The sequence below is a fragment of the Hypanus sabinus genome, unplaced genomic scaffold (assembly GCF_030144855.1).
Source record: "Hypanus sabinus isolate sHypSab1 unplaced genomic scaffold, sHypSab1.hap1 scaffold_731, whole genome shotgun sequence".
Classification (NCBI taxonomy): domain Eukaryota; kingdom Metazoa; phylum Chordata; class Chondrichthyes; order Myliobatiformes; family Dasyatidae; genus Hypanus; species Hypanus sabinus.
The window spans coordinates 156,541-169,528 of NW_026781582.1; the positions used below are offsets into that span (position 1 = coordinate 156,541).

At 48.6% G+C, this 12,988-nt stretch overlaps 1 protein-coding gene across 1 annotated transcript in view; it reads right to left on the bottom strand.

The window, feature by feature from the left end:
- Positions 1–3,061: 3,061 nt before the first annotated feature.
- Positions 3,062–12,988, bottom strand: part of gars1 (glycyl-tRNA synthetase 1) — a 46,151-nt gene continuing 36,224 nt past the window's right edge. Inside the window, exons 14-17 of the mRNA XM_059962572.1 lie at positions 12,356–12,465; positions 9,680–9,773; positions 7,662–7,852; positions 3,062–3,365 (exon numbers count right to left, since the gene is read on the bottom strand). Of these exons, the coding sequence (XP_059818555.1) occupies positions 3,249–3,365; positions 7,662–7,852; positions 9,680–9,773; positions 12,356–12,465 (512 nt within the window). The 3' untranslated portion in view covers positions 3,062–3,248. The remainder of the gene's footprint in view (positions 3,366–7,661; positions 7,853–9,679; positions 9,774–12,355; positions 12,466–12,988) is intronic.

Sequence of the window (12,988 nt, forward strand, 5' to 3'; positions counted from 1 at the left end):
GTACCACGTTCCTGCACCAGCCCCCCCTCTCTGAACATCCTGTTTATGGCCGTGAGCCGGGTGGTTAGCACGAGGCCCTCTGACTAGCATTCCAGCTGAAACATGATCCACAAGCCCGGGCGGTACGATATGGACAGCGAGCTGTTGCCCGTGTAGCAGGCTCCCCCTCTCCACACCTCTGATAAATCCAAAGGAATGGCAGAGTCTGACACAGTTTGGCACCAGCTGGATTGCAGGAGTTGCCAGTCAGCATTGAACTCAACATCAAACTGCCTGAGGAATTCCAACAAACTTCAGAAACAATGTGGAACACATACCAGATATTCATACATGACAAGGCCCCAACATCTGTTGCTCTGATGTGTAAATGTCTGACTTGCCCCTTGCACAGCCCAGAGACAGGGCAGTCAGTCCACCGCCCTGTTTAATCACCACTACTCAGTACTTGCTTCAGTTACCTCTCTATCACCCCATCATCGGCTGAGCCCAGAGCCCTGCACCTCCCACTGAACAAGACTATTTTAATGAACTCCGTGCTTTCCAGCTGCAAGCAAACAGAATAACTAGTGTTTCTACTGTTATGCCTGCAGCCCCCTCCTTTGTGAGAATCGCAAGATCACTGTTGGGTTGGGTCAGGGGACCCAGGAAATGAGAGAGAGAGACGTGCAAAATGCCTCATTTCCCCGGCGATGTAAAGCTACGGGACATGGCCACTGTCTCTGGAAGGCGAGTTTGTGGATTGTGGAATTCGTGGAAGCCCTCAGGCAAATTGGGCTGGTTGAGGGAGAGATTGCATCACCCCCAACCTGATTGACATCTGAGACCCTGCGAGTCAGGGTAAAAGAGGGTCTGTGGGAACAGCCCCTCAGACGCACCAGAAGAAACGCCAGCACTCCCGTGATAACGGGAAGCCATTTTGAAGGAGGCCACGTGCGTTCAGTTCCGTTGCCTGGGACTGGTGGCTTGTAACACGGAAAACGGCTTTTAGCTAACAACGGGGAACGACTCAACGGATTGGCATCACAAAAGACCTGGGCAAGTTTAAACCGCCTCTCTCTTAAACCCAAAACGCTGCAGCGTGAACGAACTAACAGTGACTTCACTTTTTCCATCAGACAATACATTATCCCCTAGACAACGATAGAGCTATTTCTTATTCTTATTATACCCACACTTTTAGATTTAGTATTGACGACGTATATTATCTGTATGTTTGCATTAATCTTATTTTTGTGCCCCTTTTATCAATAAATACTTTTAAAAATAGTACCATCAGACTTCAACTGACCTCTATCTTTGCTGGTAAGTGACCCAGTTACGGGATACGTAACACTACTAAAGTGCCAGGGCCTTCAGTAATGGCAACCAATACCTCCAGAGTCTCTCAACATCTAAACAGCCTCTGGACGAGCAGTTACAATTCCAATGGGAAGGTAGCTGTGGACCTAATCCAGTCAACAGCAAGAACGTGGAGGCTTTGGGAAATGTGCAGAAGTTCACCAGGATGTTTTCTGAATTTGTAAGATTAGGAGAGGCACAGATAGGGTAGAATGTCTTTCTCCACAAGGTGCATCCAATACTTGAGGACATAGGTGTAAGGTAAGAAGTTAAAACCTTTTTTTGTGAATCTTCTTTTTTAAAAAAAACTAGGGGGCATAGGTTAAAGGTGAGAGGGGAATATTTAAAGGGGAACACAAAATGCTGGAGGAATTCAGCAGGTCAGGCAGCATCTATGGAGGGGAAAACAGTCGATGTTTTGGGCCCAGATCCTAATTTATTCCCCTGCATAGATGCTGCCTAATCGGCTGAGTTCCTCCAGCACTGTGTGTGTGTTGTTCTGGATTTCCAACATCAGAATCTCCTGTGTTTAAAATTTAATGGGTTCCTAAGAGACAAATTTTCCCCACAGAGAAGGGTAGGTGTTTAGATCAAACTGTTAAGAGAAACAAGAAGGTTAAACAGGTCGTTTGATAGGAAGGGTATAGAGGAATATGGGCCAAACAAGCTCAATTTTTACATGTCAATGACTTGGATGACTGAATTGATGGCTTTTTTGTCAGAAATGAAGTATAGGTAAGAAGGAGAGGCAAGTAGTTTTGAAGTAGGGTGGCTACAGAAGGACTTGGACAGATATAGAGAACGGGCAAAGAAATGGCAGATGTAATACAGTGTTGGGAAGTGTACGGTCATGCACTTTGGTAGAAGAAATGAAAGGGTTGAATTTTCTGAATGGCGAGAAAACAAATAAACATTAGGTGCAGGATTTCCTATAGGTTAAGTTGCAGGTAGAGTCTGTGGTGAAGGCAGCAAATATAATGTTAGCATTCCTTTTAAAAGCAAGGATGTAATGCTGAGAATTTATAAAGCACTGGTGAGGCCTGGAGTACTGTCAGCAGTTTTGGGCCCTTTATCTTAGAATGGATGTGCTAAAACTGGAGAGGGTTCAAAGGAGATTCACGAAAATGGATTCCAGGGTTGAATGGCTTGTCATATGAAGAGTCTGATGGCTCTGGGCCTGTATTCACTAGAATTCAGAAGAATGAGGGGTGACCTCATTGAAACCTATTGAATAGTGAAAGGTCTTGATAGAGTGAATGTGGAGAGGATGGTCCTATGGTGAGAGAGTTTAAGACCAGAGGTCACAGCCTCAGGACAGAAACACGTCCTTTTAGAACGGGGTTGAGAAGAGATTTCTTTAGCCAGAGAGTAGAGAATTTATGAAATTTGTTGTCACAGGCAGCTGTGGAGGCCAAGTCTATATGTATATTCAAGGCAGAGCTTGATAAGATTCTTGATTGGTCAGGGCATGAAGGCATAAGGAGGGAGGCAGGAGATTGGGGCTGAGGGGAAAAATGGATCAGCCATGATGAAAAGATGGATCAGACTTGATGGGCCAAATGGCCTAATACTGCTCCTATGCCTTAAGAGTCTAAATAGACACCAGTCAGCATGGACTAGTTGGGCTGAAGGGCCTGTTTCAGTGTTGTACAAGCCTGTGAACCTACTGCTTGGTAAAAATGAAACCCTCAAAGTTGAATAGCAGAAAGAATAGTCACTCGAATCCCTTTCAGATTTTATTGTCGAGAACACAGTTTAGTTCTGTGGCTGTAGGAATGGGCTGACATTCGCTGGATGACAGTCACTGGTTCTTTAATATTGTTGCCCAGTCCTTGTTGATTGATGTCACCGATGCTACTCACTGGCTCCCGACCTGTGCTCGGCTTGGGAGGGGCACTGCCAGGGCAGGTTCAATTTTCTTTCTTGCCGGTTTCTTGCCCCTCAAATAAGGGGTACTTCGCCTCAACATCAGCCCAGGTCGTCAAGCCATTGGATAGATCTCTGATAACTTGGGGCAGTTCTGAAATCTGTCAGAAACAACAGCAGCTCATTAAATACTATCAGAAACAGGATTAATATCACTGGCACGTCATGAAATATGCTATTTTGTGGCAGCAGCACGTTGCAAAACAAATTTTAAAATATTAATTGCAATATATGTAAATTAACTAAGTTGGGCAAAACAAGTGAACAGAAAGTAACAGTGAGATAGTGTACATGGGTTCATTGTCCATTCAGACATCTGATGGCAGCAGGGAAGAAGCTGTCCCTAAAACATTGAGTGTGGGTCTTCAGGCTCCTGTACATCCCCTCTAGCAGGGAATGCAGGTCCTTAATGACAGGAGGTCTATTTGAGGTATCGCTTTCTGAAGATGACCTTGATGCTGGGAAGGCTGGTGTCCATGACGGACCGTTTCCATTGAGAACACCCTCCATGGAACTGCACAGTAGGCAGCGGCTCTGGACGTGTGGGCTCTGCGATAAGGCGGGGCACTACATTCACTCTTCTTGTGGAGTGATCGGCCAGGGCTTTCAGGAACAGTGACCATTACCCCCTCCCCACCTGCCCCCAGAGGCTCACAACATTAGGACAAGCTCCTGAATTGCCAATGGAAAGCTGGCTATGGAGTCAAACAGGAAGGATGTGGACGTTTTGGGGACGGTGTGGAAGAGGCTCACCAGGATGGTGCCAAGATCAGAGGGGGAGATTGAACCAATTTGGGGTTCTTTTCTCTGGAGCAGACACCCAAGATGGTTATAAAATAGGGGAGATGTTCAGACTCTTATCCTAGGGAGCACAGAGGTAACCTAACCTGACAACACAGGGGCAGGCTCTTCAGCCCACAAGGTTGTGCCCAACTAACTAAACTAATCCCTTCTGCCTGCACAATGTGCATATCCTTCCATTTTCCTCACATTTCTGTCTAAACATCTTTTAGACGTCTCTAATTATCTGCCTCTACCAGCCCAGGCAGTGCATTCCAGGAGCCCATCTCTAAAGAAAAACTTGCCCCTCATATCTCCTTTGAAATTACCCCTTCTCACCTTCAATGCATGCTCTCTGGTATTAGACATTGCAGCCCTGGGAAAGAATACTCCCTGTCTGCTCTTTCAGATCACCCCTCAGCCTCTGCTGCTCCACAGAAAACAACCCAAGGTGGTCATAATAATAAACTTATAGAGCACTTTTTATACGGACAATTAGTTCAAAGTGCTTTGCATGGGATAAAAGTACAAAGATGAAAAGATGTTTGTTAAAAGCATGGTAAAATAAATAGGGTTGAGCTGGCATTGAAAAATGTCAACTGACTCTGTAGCCCTTATAGTTTGGCTATCGAGTTCCACAGTGTAGTTCTAAAAAAAAATCTGACCTGCCAATTCTCTTTCGAGGGAGTTTACTTAAGTTTAAGGGACTGGCAGAAGAAAACCTGAGAGCTTGAGCAGGATTGTAAATCAAAGTCTAAAAGGAGATCGAGAAGAGGTTTTTGTTTTGAACACAAAAGGTATCGGGGGAGGTGGTGGAAGACGTTTAGGGAATGGAGGGATTATAGATCACACGCAGGTAGATAGGATTAGAATTAGACTAGGATCAGATTAAATGCGCTTTGGACCAAAGGGCACGCTCAAGTTCTGTACTGTTCAGCGTTGTAAATGGCATTTCTATATTGGGCCAGCAAAGAAATGATGGGCCAAAGGGCCTGCTTCTGTGATGTACAGTTCATCCTGGGAGCAACAGGGGAGAGACAGGACGACAGAGCAGAGCACTAGGAAGAGCTGCTGATGTGAGGTGTGGAGGAGGGTGCAGTGGGACATGGACAGGATGCAGAGTTGTGCTGAAAAGTGGCAGATGGTGTTCCATCCAGAAAAGTGTGAAGAGATTCCCCTTGCACAGTCAGATGCGAAGGCAGTGTCCGAAGTTAGTGGCAGCATTCTTAGCAGTGAGGAGGAACAGAGGGATCTTGGGGTCCACATCCACAGATCCATTGAAGTTGCTGCTCAAATGGAAAAGGCACTCAAGAGGCGTGCAGTACGTTGTGCTTCAACGGCCAGGGGATTGAATTCAAGAGCCGCTAAGTAACGTTGTGCTTCAACGGTCAGGGGACCAGGGGATTGAATTCAAGAGCCGCGAAGTAACGTTGTGCTTCAACGGTCAGGGGACCAGGGGATTGAATTCAAGAGCCGCGAAGTAACGTTGTGCTTCAACGGCCAGGGGACCAGGGGATTGAATTCAAGAGCCGCGAAGTAACGTTGTGCTTCAACGGCCAGGGGATTGAATTCAAGAGCCGCGAAGTAACGTTGTGCTTCAACGGCCAGGGGATTGAATTCAAGAGCCGCGAAGTAACGTTGCAGCTCTATAAACTTTTGGTTAGAGACCCATGAGTGGTGGTGTGGAGGTGTATCTCTACCAAAGGAGGTGCAAACACTCCATCCCTCCGCTAGCCTGCAGGTCACCCTTAGGCAAGGTGTAGCACCTGCTTAGCCCCTCGATCAGGGTCACGTGAAGCCATGGGAGCAGTTGGTGCATATCACAAGTCCTGGTTATGCAAACACTAACAGCAGGCAATCTCACAAGGGTATTGACACTTCTTGCAAAATTCTGCACAGAAGGCATTGGGAAATCACTTCCTTCTGTAGAAAGATTTGCCAAGAATAATCATGGTCAAAAGACCACGATTACCCACGTCGTGACATGGGGCGTAACGAAGCAGGGCTACACTTGGAGGTAGTGTGACCAGTTCTGGTCACCTCATTATGGGAAGGATGTGGAAGCTTTAGAGAGGGTGCAGAGGAGATTCACCAGGACGCTGCCTGGATTAGAGAGGGTGCAGAGGAGATTCACCAGGACGCTGCCTGGATTAGAGAGTGTGCAGAGGAGATTCACCAGGATGCTGCCTGGATTAGAGAGGGTGCAGAGGAGATTCACCAGGATGCTGCCTGGATTAGAGAGGGTGCAGAGGAGATTCACCAGGATGCTGCCTGGATTAGAGAGGGTGTAGAGGAGATTCACCAGGATGCTGCCTGGATCAGAGAGGGTGCAGAGGAGATTCACCAGGACGCTGCCTGGATTAGAGAGGGTGCAGAGGAGATTCACCAGGACGCTGCCTGGATTAGAGAGGGCGCAGAGAAGATTTACCAGGACGCTGCCTGCATTAGAGAGGGTGCAGAGGAGATTCACCAGGATGCTGCCTGGATTAGAGAGGGTGCAGAGGAGATTCACCTAGATGCTGCCTGGATTAGAGAGGGTGCAGAGGAGATTCACCAGGACGCTGCCTGGATTAGAGAGGGTGCAGAGGAGATTCACCAGGATGCTGCCTGGATTAGAGAGGGTGCAGAGGAGATTCACCGGGATGCTGCCTGGATTAGAGAGGGTGCAGAGGAGATTCACCAAGATGCTGCCTGGATTAGAGAGGGTGCAGAGGAGATTCACCAAGATGCTGCCTGGATTAGAGAGGGTGCAGAGGAGATTCACCAGGATGCTGCCTGGATTAGAGAGGGTGCAGAGGAGATTCACCAGGATGCTGCCTGGATTAGAGAGGGTGCAGAGGAGATTCACCAGGATGCTGCCTGGATTAGAGAGGGTGCAGAGGAGATTCACCAGGATGCTGCCTGGATTAGAGAGGGTGCAGAGGAGATTCACCAGGATGCTGCCTGGATTAGAGAGGGTGCAGAGGAGATTCACCAGGATGCTGCCTGGATTAGAGAGGGTGCAGAGGAGATTCACCAGGATGCTGCCTGGATTAGAGATCGTGCATTGAGGATAGGTTTAGCAAGCAAAGGTTTTTCACTTTGGAGAGGAGGAGGGTAAAAGGTGACTTGATAAAGGTGCTCAAGAATGATAAAAAAACAACACCAGAGATCTTTTCCTCAGGGCTGGAATGGCGAATACTAGAGGGAAGAAAGTACGGGGGGGGGGGGGGGGGGGGGATGTCAGAGATAGGGGTTTGTTTGTGCACAGAGAATACGGGGTGCATGGAATGCACAGCCAGGGTTGGTGAGAGGCAGGGTACATTAGGAGCATTTAAGAACCTCAAATAGGCACATGGATGATAGAAAAATGGAGGGTTATGTGGGAGGGAAGGGGCAGACTGATCTTGGAGCACACTACATCATGGCTGAAGGGCCTGTACTGTTCTACATTCCATCTTCAAACTCTGTAGCAACTGGCTGCAGGAAGCAAGAGCTCTGGCATGGTGTAGTGGATCACCCTGCCTGTACTCTGTGACCACACACTGTCACTGGCCCTCACTGTGGGGCTGATGGTTGTGCACTCACGGTAACAGGAGGTACGGAGACGAGCGCGAGTGAGCGTGCGCCGTGCCTACCTCCGCCCGGATCTGCCGCATCGAGTCCCGCTCCCTCAGCGTGGCCGTGTGTGGCACCTTGTTCACCGTGTCGAAGTCGATGGTTATGCCGAAGGCCACGCCGATCTCGTCCGTCCGGGCGTAGCGCCTCCCGATGGAGCCCGATGAGTCGTCTACCTTGTGGGATACTCCGTGCCGGGTCAGTGCTTCCGCTGGGGAGATTGTAGACAGCACCGTTAGCAGAGGGCTCGGCCCCACACCCACCTCCCCATCTCCACCTACAAATACCCGTCAAACACCCACCTCCCCATCTCTATCTACAAATACACGTCAAACACCCCCCTCCCTATCTCCACCTACAAATACACGTCAAACACCCACCTCCCCATCTCCACCTACAAATACACGTCAAACACCCACCTCCCCATCTCCACCTACAAATACACGTCAAACACCCCCCTCCCCAACTCTACCTACAAATACACGTCAAACACCCACCTCCCCATCTCCACCTACAAATACACGTCAAACACCCACCTCCCCATCTCCACCTACAAATACACGTCAAACACCCACCTCCCCATCTCCACCTACAAATACACGTCAAACACCCACCTCCCCATCTCCACCTACAAATACCCGTCAAACACCCACCTCCCCATCTCCACCTACAAATACACGTCAAACACCCACCTCCCCATCTCCACCTACAAATACCCGTCAAACACCCACCTCCCCATCTCTACCTACAAATACACGTCAAACACCCACCTCCCCATCTCCACCTACAAATACACGTCAAACACCCACCTCCCCATCTCCACCTACAAATACACGTCAAACACCCACCTCCCCATCTCCACCTACAAATACACGTCAAACACCCACCTCCCCATCTCCACCTACAAATACCCGTCAAACACCCACCTCCCCATCTCCACCTACAAATACACGTCAAACACCCACCTCCCCATCTCCACCTACAAATACCCGTCAAACACCCACCTCCCCATCTCTACCTACAAATACACGTCAAACACCCACCTCCCCATCTCCACCTACAAATACACGTCAAACACCCACCTCCCCATCTCCACCTACAAATACACGTCAAACACCCACCTCCCCATCTCTACCTACAAATACACGTCAAACACCCACCTCCCCATCTCCACCTACAAATACACGTCAAACACCCACCTCCCCATCTCCACCTACAAATACACGTCAAACACCCACCTCCCCATCTCCACCTACAAATACACGTCAAACACCCACCTCCCCATCTCCACCTACAAATACACGTCAAACACCCACCTCCCCATCTCCACCTACAAATACACGTCAAACACCCACCTCCCCATCTCCACCTACAAATACACGTCAAACACCCACCTCCCCATCTCTACCTACAAATACACGTCAAACACCCACCTCCCCATCTCCACCTATAAATACACGTCAAACACCCACCTCCCCATCTCTACCTACAAATACACGTCAAACACCCACCTCCCCATCTCCACCTACAAATACACGTCAAACACCCACCTCCCCATCTCCACCTACAAATACACGTCAAACACCCACCTCCCCATCTCCACCTACAAATACACGTCAAACACCCACCTCCCCATCTCTACCTACAAATACACGTCAAACACCCACCTCCCCATCTCCACCTACAAATACACGTCAAACACCCACCTCCCCATCTCTACCTACAAATACACGTCAAACACCCACCTCCCCATCTCCACCTATAAATACACGTCAAACACCCACCTCCCCATCTCCACCTACAAATACACGTCAAACACCCACCTCCCCATCTCCACCTACAAATACACGTCAAACACCCACCTCCCCATCTCCACCTACAAATACACGTCAAACACCCGCCTTCCCTCTCCAGCCACTTCAACACTGTCTTGATTCTGGGAGTGGAAGAAGACAAACGTGGCCAGGAAACTGCACAAAAATGCAGCTGTGGGAGGCTCCTGCCAACACTGACTGCATCTTGGTTACCAGTTACTCACCCAGCTCCTTCACAAACGGAGCAAACTCCTGGTTTTGACTGAGTGGGAGCACAGAACATTTGTAGGGAGCCACAGTCACTGGGAAACTGAAGTACTGCGGAGGGAAACAGAAGGAACAAAGAGGAGAGTTTATACGTTACAGGCAGTAGCATTAACTGCAGGTCAACCCAAGACATCCCACCCCCGCCCTTGCCCAATTCACCTCTCAAGCTGAAATACAGGATAAAAATCATTCCAGAAATGAAAGGATTAGTGCTTTAGGGCTGTCCTCACCGGAGTTTAGAATGAGGGGGATCTCATCTGATTATTGATAGGCCTAGATAGAGTAGACATGGACAGGACATTTCTGGTAGTGGGGGAGTCTGGGACAAGAGGGCACAGCCTCCGAAGAGAGATATCAGAATCAGATTTAATACTTTTGGCACATGTTGTGAAATTTTGTTAACTTTGTGGCAGCAGTACATTGCAATACATGATAAATAGAATAAAAATTGAAACACAGCCAGTATATTAAATGGTTACAATAAGTAGCGCAAAAACAGTAATTTTAAAAAAGAAGTGATCTCGCGTTCAGGGGTTCAAGGTCCCTTTAGAAACTGGATGGCAGAGGGGAAGAAGCTGTTCCTGAATTCTGAGGCACTGCTCGTTGAAGATGTCCTGAATTCGATCCATGATGGAGCTGGCTAACCTGACAACCCTCTGCAGCTTGCTACGATCCTGTGCAGTAGCCCCCCTCCCCATTCCACACAGCGACGCAGCCAGTCAGAATGCTCTCCACGGTACATATGCAGAAGTTTGAGTGTTGTAGGTGACAAACCAAACGTCAAGCTCCTGATGAACTACAGCCGCTGTCTTGCCTTCTTTATAGCTGCGTCAGTATGTTGGGACCAGGTTAGATCCTCTGAGATCTTGACACCCAGGAACCTGAAACTGCTCACTCTCTCCACTTCTGAGAACTGGTTTGTAATTCCCTCATCTTATCCTTCATGAAGTTCACAATCAGCTCTCTGGTCTTACTGACGTTGAGTACAAGGTTGTTATTCCGACACCTCTCAACTAGCTGGTCTATCTCACTCCTGTAGGCCCTCTCATCTCCATCTGAGATTCTGCCAACATTGGCTGCATCATTGGCAAATTGAAGGATGGTATTTGATCTGTGCTTTGCCATAGAGTCATGGGTGTAGAGAGTGTAGAACAGTGGGCTAAGCACACAGCTGAGGTGTGCCATGGTTGACTGCCAGCGAGGTGGAGATGTCATCACTAATCCACACAGACTGTGGTCTTCCGGTTAGGAAATCGAGGATCCAGTTGCAGAGGGAGATGCAGAGGCCCAGGTGCCATAACTTCTCAATCAGGATTGTGGGGATGAACACTGAGCTATAGTCAATGAACAGCAACCTGACACAGGTATTTGTACTGTCCAGGTGATCCAAGGTCATATGGAGAGAAATACATTTAGAACAGAGATAAGAAGGAATTCCTTTAGCCAGAGGGTTATGAATCTGTGGAATTCATTGCCATGGACTGCTGTGGAGGCCAAGTCACTGGGTATATTTAAAGCGGAGGTTGGCAGTTCTTGGGTGTTAAAGGTACGGGGAGAAGGCAGAAGGATAACGAATCAGCCAGGATTGAATGGAGGAGCTGACTCGCTGGGCTATGTCTTGTGATCAAAAACAAACTGTGGGAAGCTCTGTGGGTTGAGCAGCATCTGAGGGAAAGGAATTGGTGCCGTTTTGGATCGAGCCTCTAAAGCAGGAACATTGATAATCCAAGCTCGAGGATTATTTCTTTTCATGTCCCCAAACTCTCTTCTCTGGTGGGAATTTCTGCCACCGATTCAGCCAGAGACCACTCCCCCTTCCCAGAGAACACAGTGGCTCCCCCCCATCTCTGCCAAACACATTACTGCTCCATTCTGTTGGAAGTATTGCTGGGAGCTTGTCTTGATGAAACGTGGCCCCAGGACAAGCTCAGCACGCACCATCAGTCTACAAGCTATGACACTCAGTGCCCCAGGCTGTATGATCATGTATCGTACATATGCTTTGTAACGATAACCATATAACAATTACAGGCTATCTCGGCCCTTCTAGTCCGTGCAGAACACTTACTCTCACCTAATCCCACTGACCCGCACTCAGCCTATAACCCTCCATTCCTTTCCTGTCCATATACCTATCCAATTTTGCTTTAAATGACAATACCGAACCTGCCTCTACCACTTCTACTGGAAGCTCATTCCACACAGCTACGACTCTGAGTAAAGAAATTCCCCCTCGTGTTACCCTTAAACTTTTGTCCCCCAAGTCTCAACTCATGCCCTCTTGTTTGAATTTCCCCTACTCTCAATGGAAAAAGCCTATCCACATCAACTCGATCTAGCCCCCTCATAATTTTAAATACCTCTATCAAGTCCACCCTCAACCTTCTACGCTCCAAAGAATAAAGACCTAACTTGTTTTTCTGCTGCTTGTGCTGTGACGGTTGGTTCTGTGTTTTGCACCTCGGCCCTGGACGAACACTGCTTCGTTCAGCTGTACACAATGTATGGTTGAATGACAATTAAACTTGCACCGTACCCCTCCCACCCGGCCTCTAAGTCGCTGCTGGACAGGCCGGGTGTGATCAGCTCCGAGCTCCCTTCCCCACCCAGACCAGGAATGGAGGTGGCCTTACCGTCCTCTGCTCGTCACCAGCCCGGATGTTGAACGTGTGCTCGAACACGGTGTACATGATCCTCCCGATGCCAAAGGACGGCTCAATCACACTGGGAGTGATCTCCTCGACTGCAGCAACGCAAACAGAAAGCACTGTCACCGTTAGCTCAGCCGCAGAGGGCAACTAAACCTGTTAACACGGTCAAGTATTCCGTCGGTAGGTGGATGGATGAGAGAATTAATTTTAAAAAGCTGCACGGTAATGTAGAGGTTAGCGTTAGACTGTCACAGCACCAGCAATCAGGGTTCAATTGTCACTGCTGTCTGTAAGGAGTTTCTACGGGATGGGTGCTTCTGCTTCCTCCATCATCCCAAAGATATGTGTTAGCTGTGGCTACGCTATGTTGATACCAGAAGTGTGACAACATTTGCGGGCTGCCCTCAGCACACTCTTGGACTGTGTTGGTTGTTGACACAAATGATGCATTTCACTGTACGTTTCGAAGTACCACGTAATCAATAATACTAATCAACCACTCCTGTGGAGGGACAGAGGGATCCTGGGGCCCATGTCCAAAGAGCCCTCAAAGTTGCTGTGCAAGTTAACAGGGTGGTTAGCTGGAGGACTGACTTCAGGGCTGTAAACTTCATC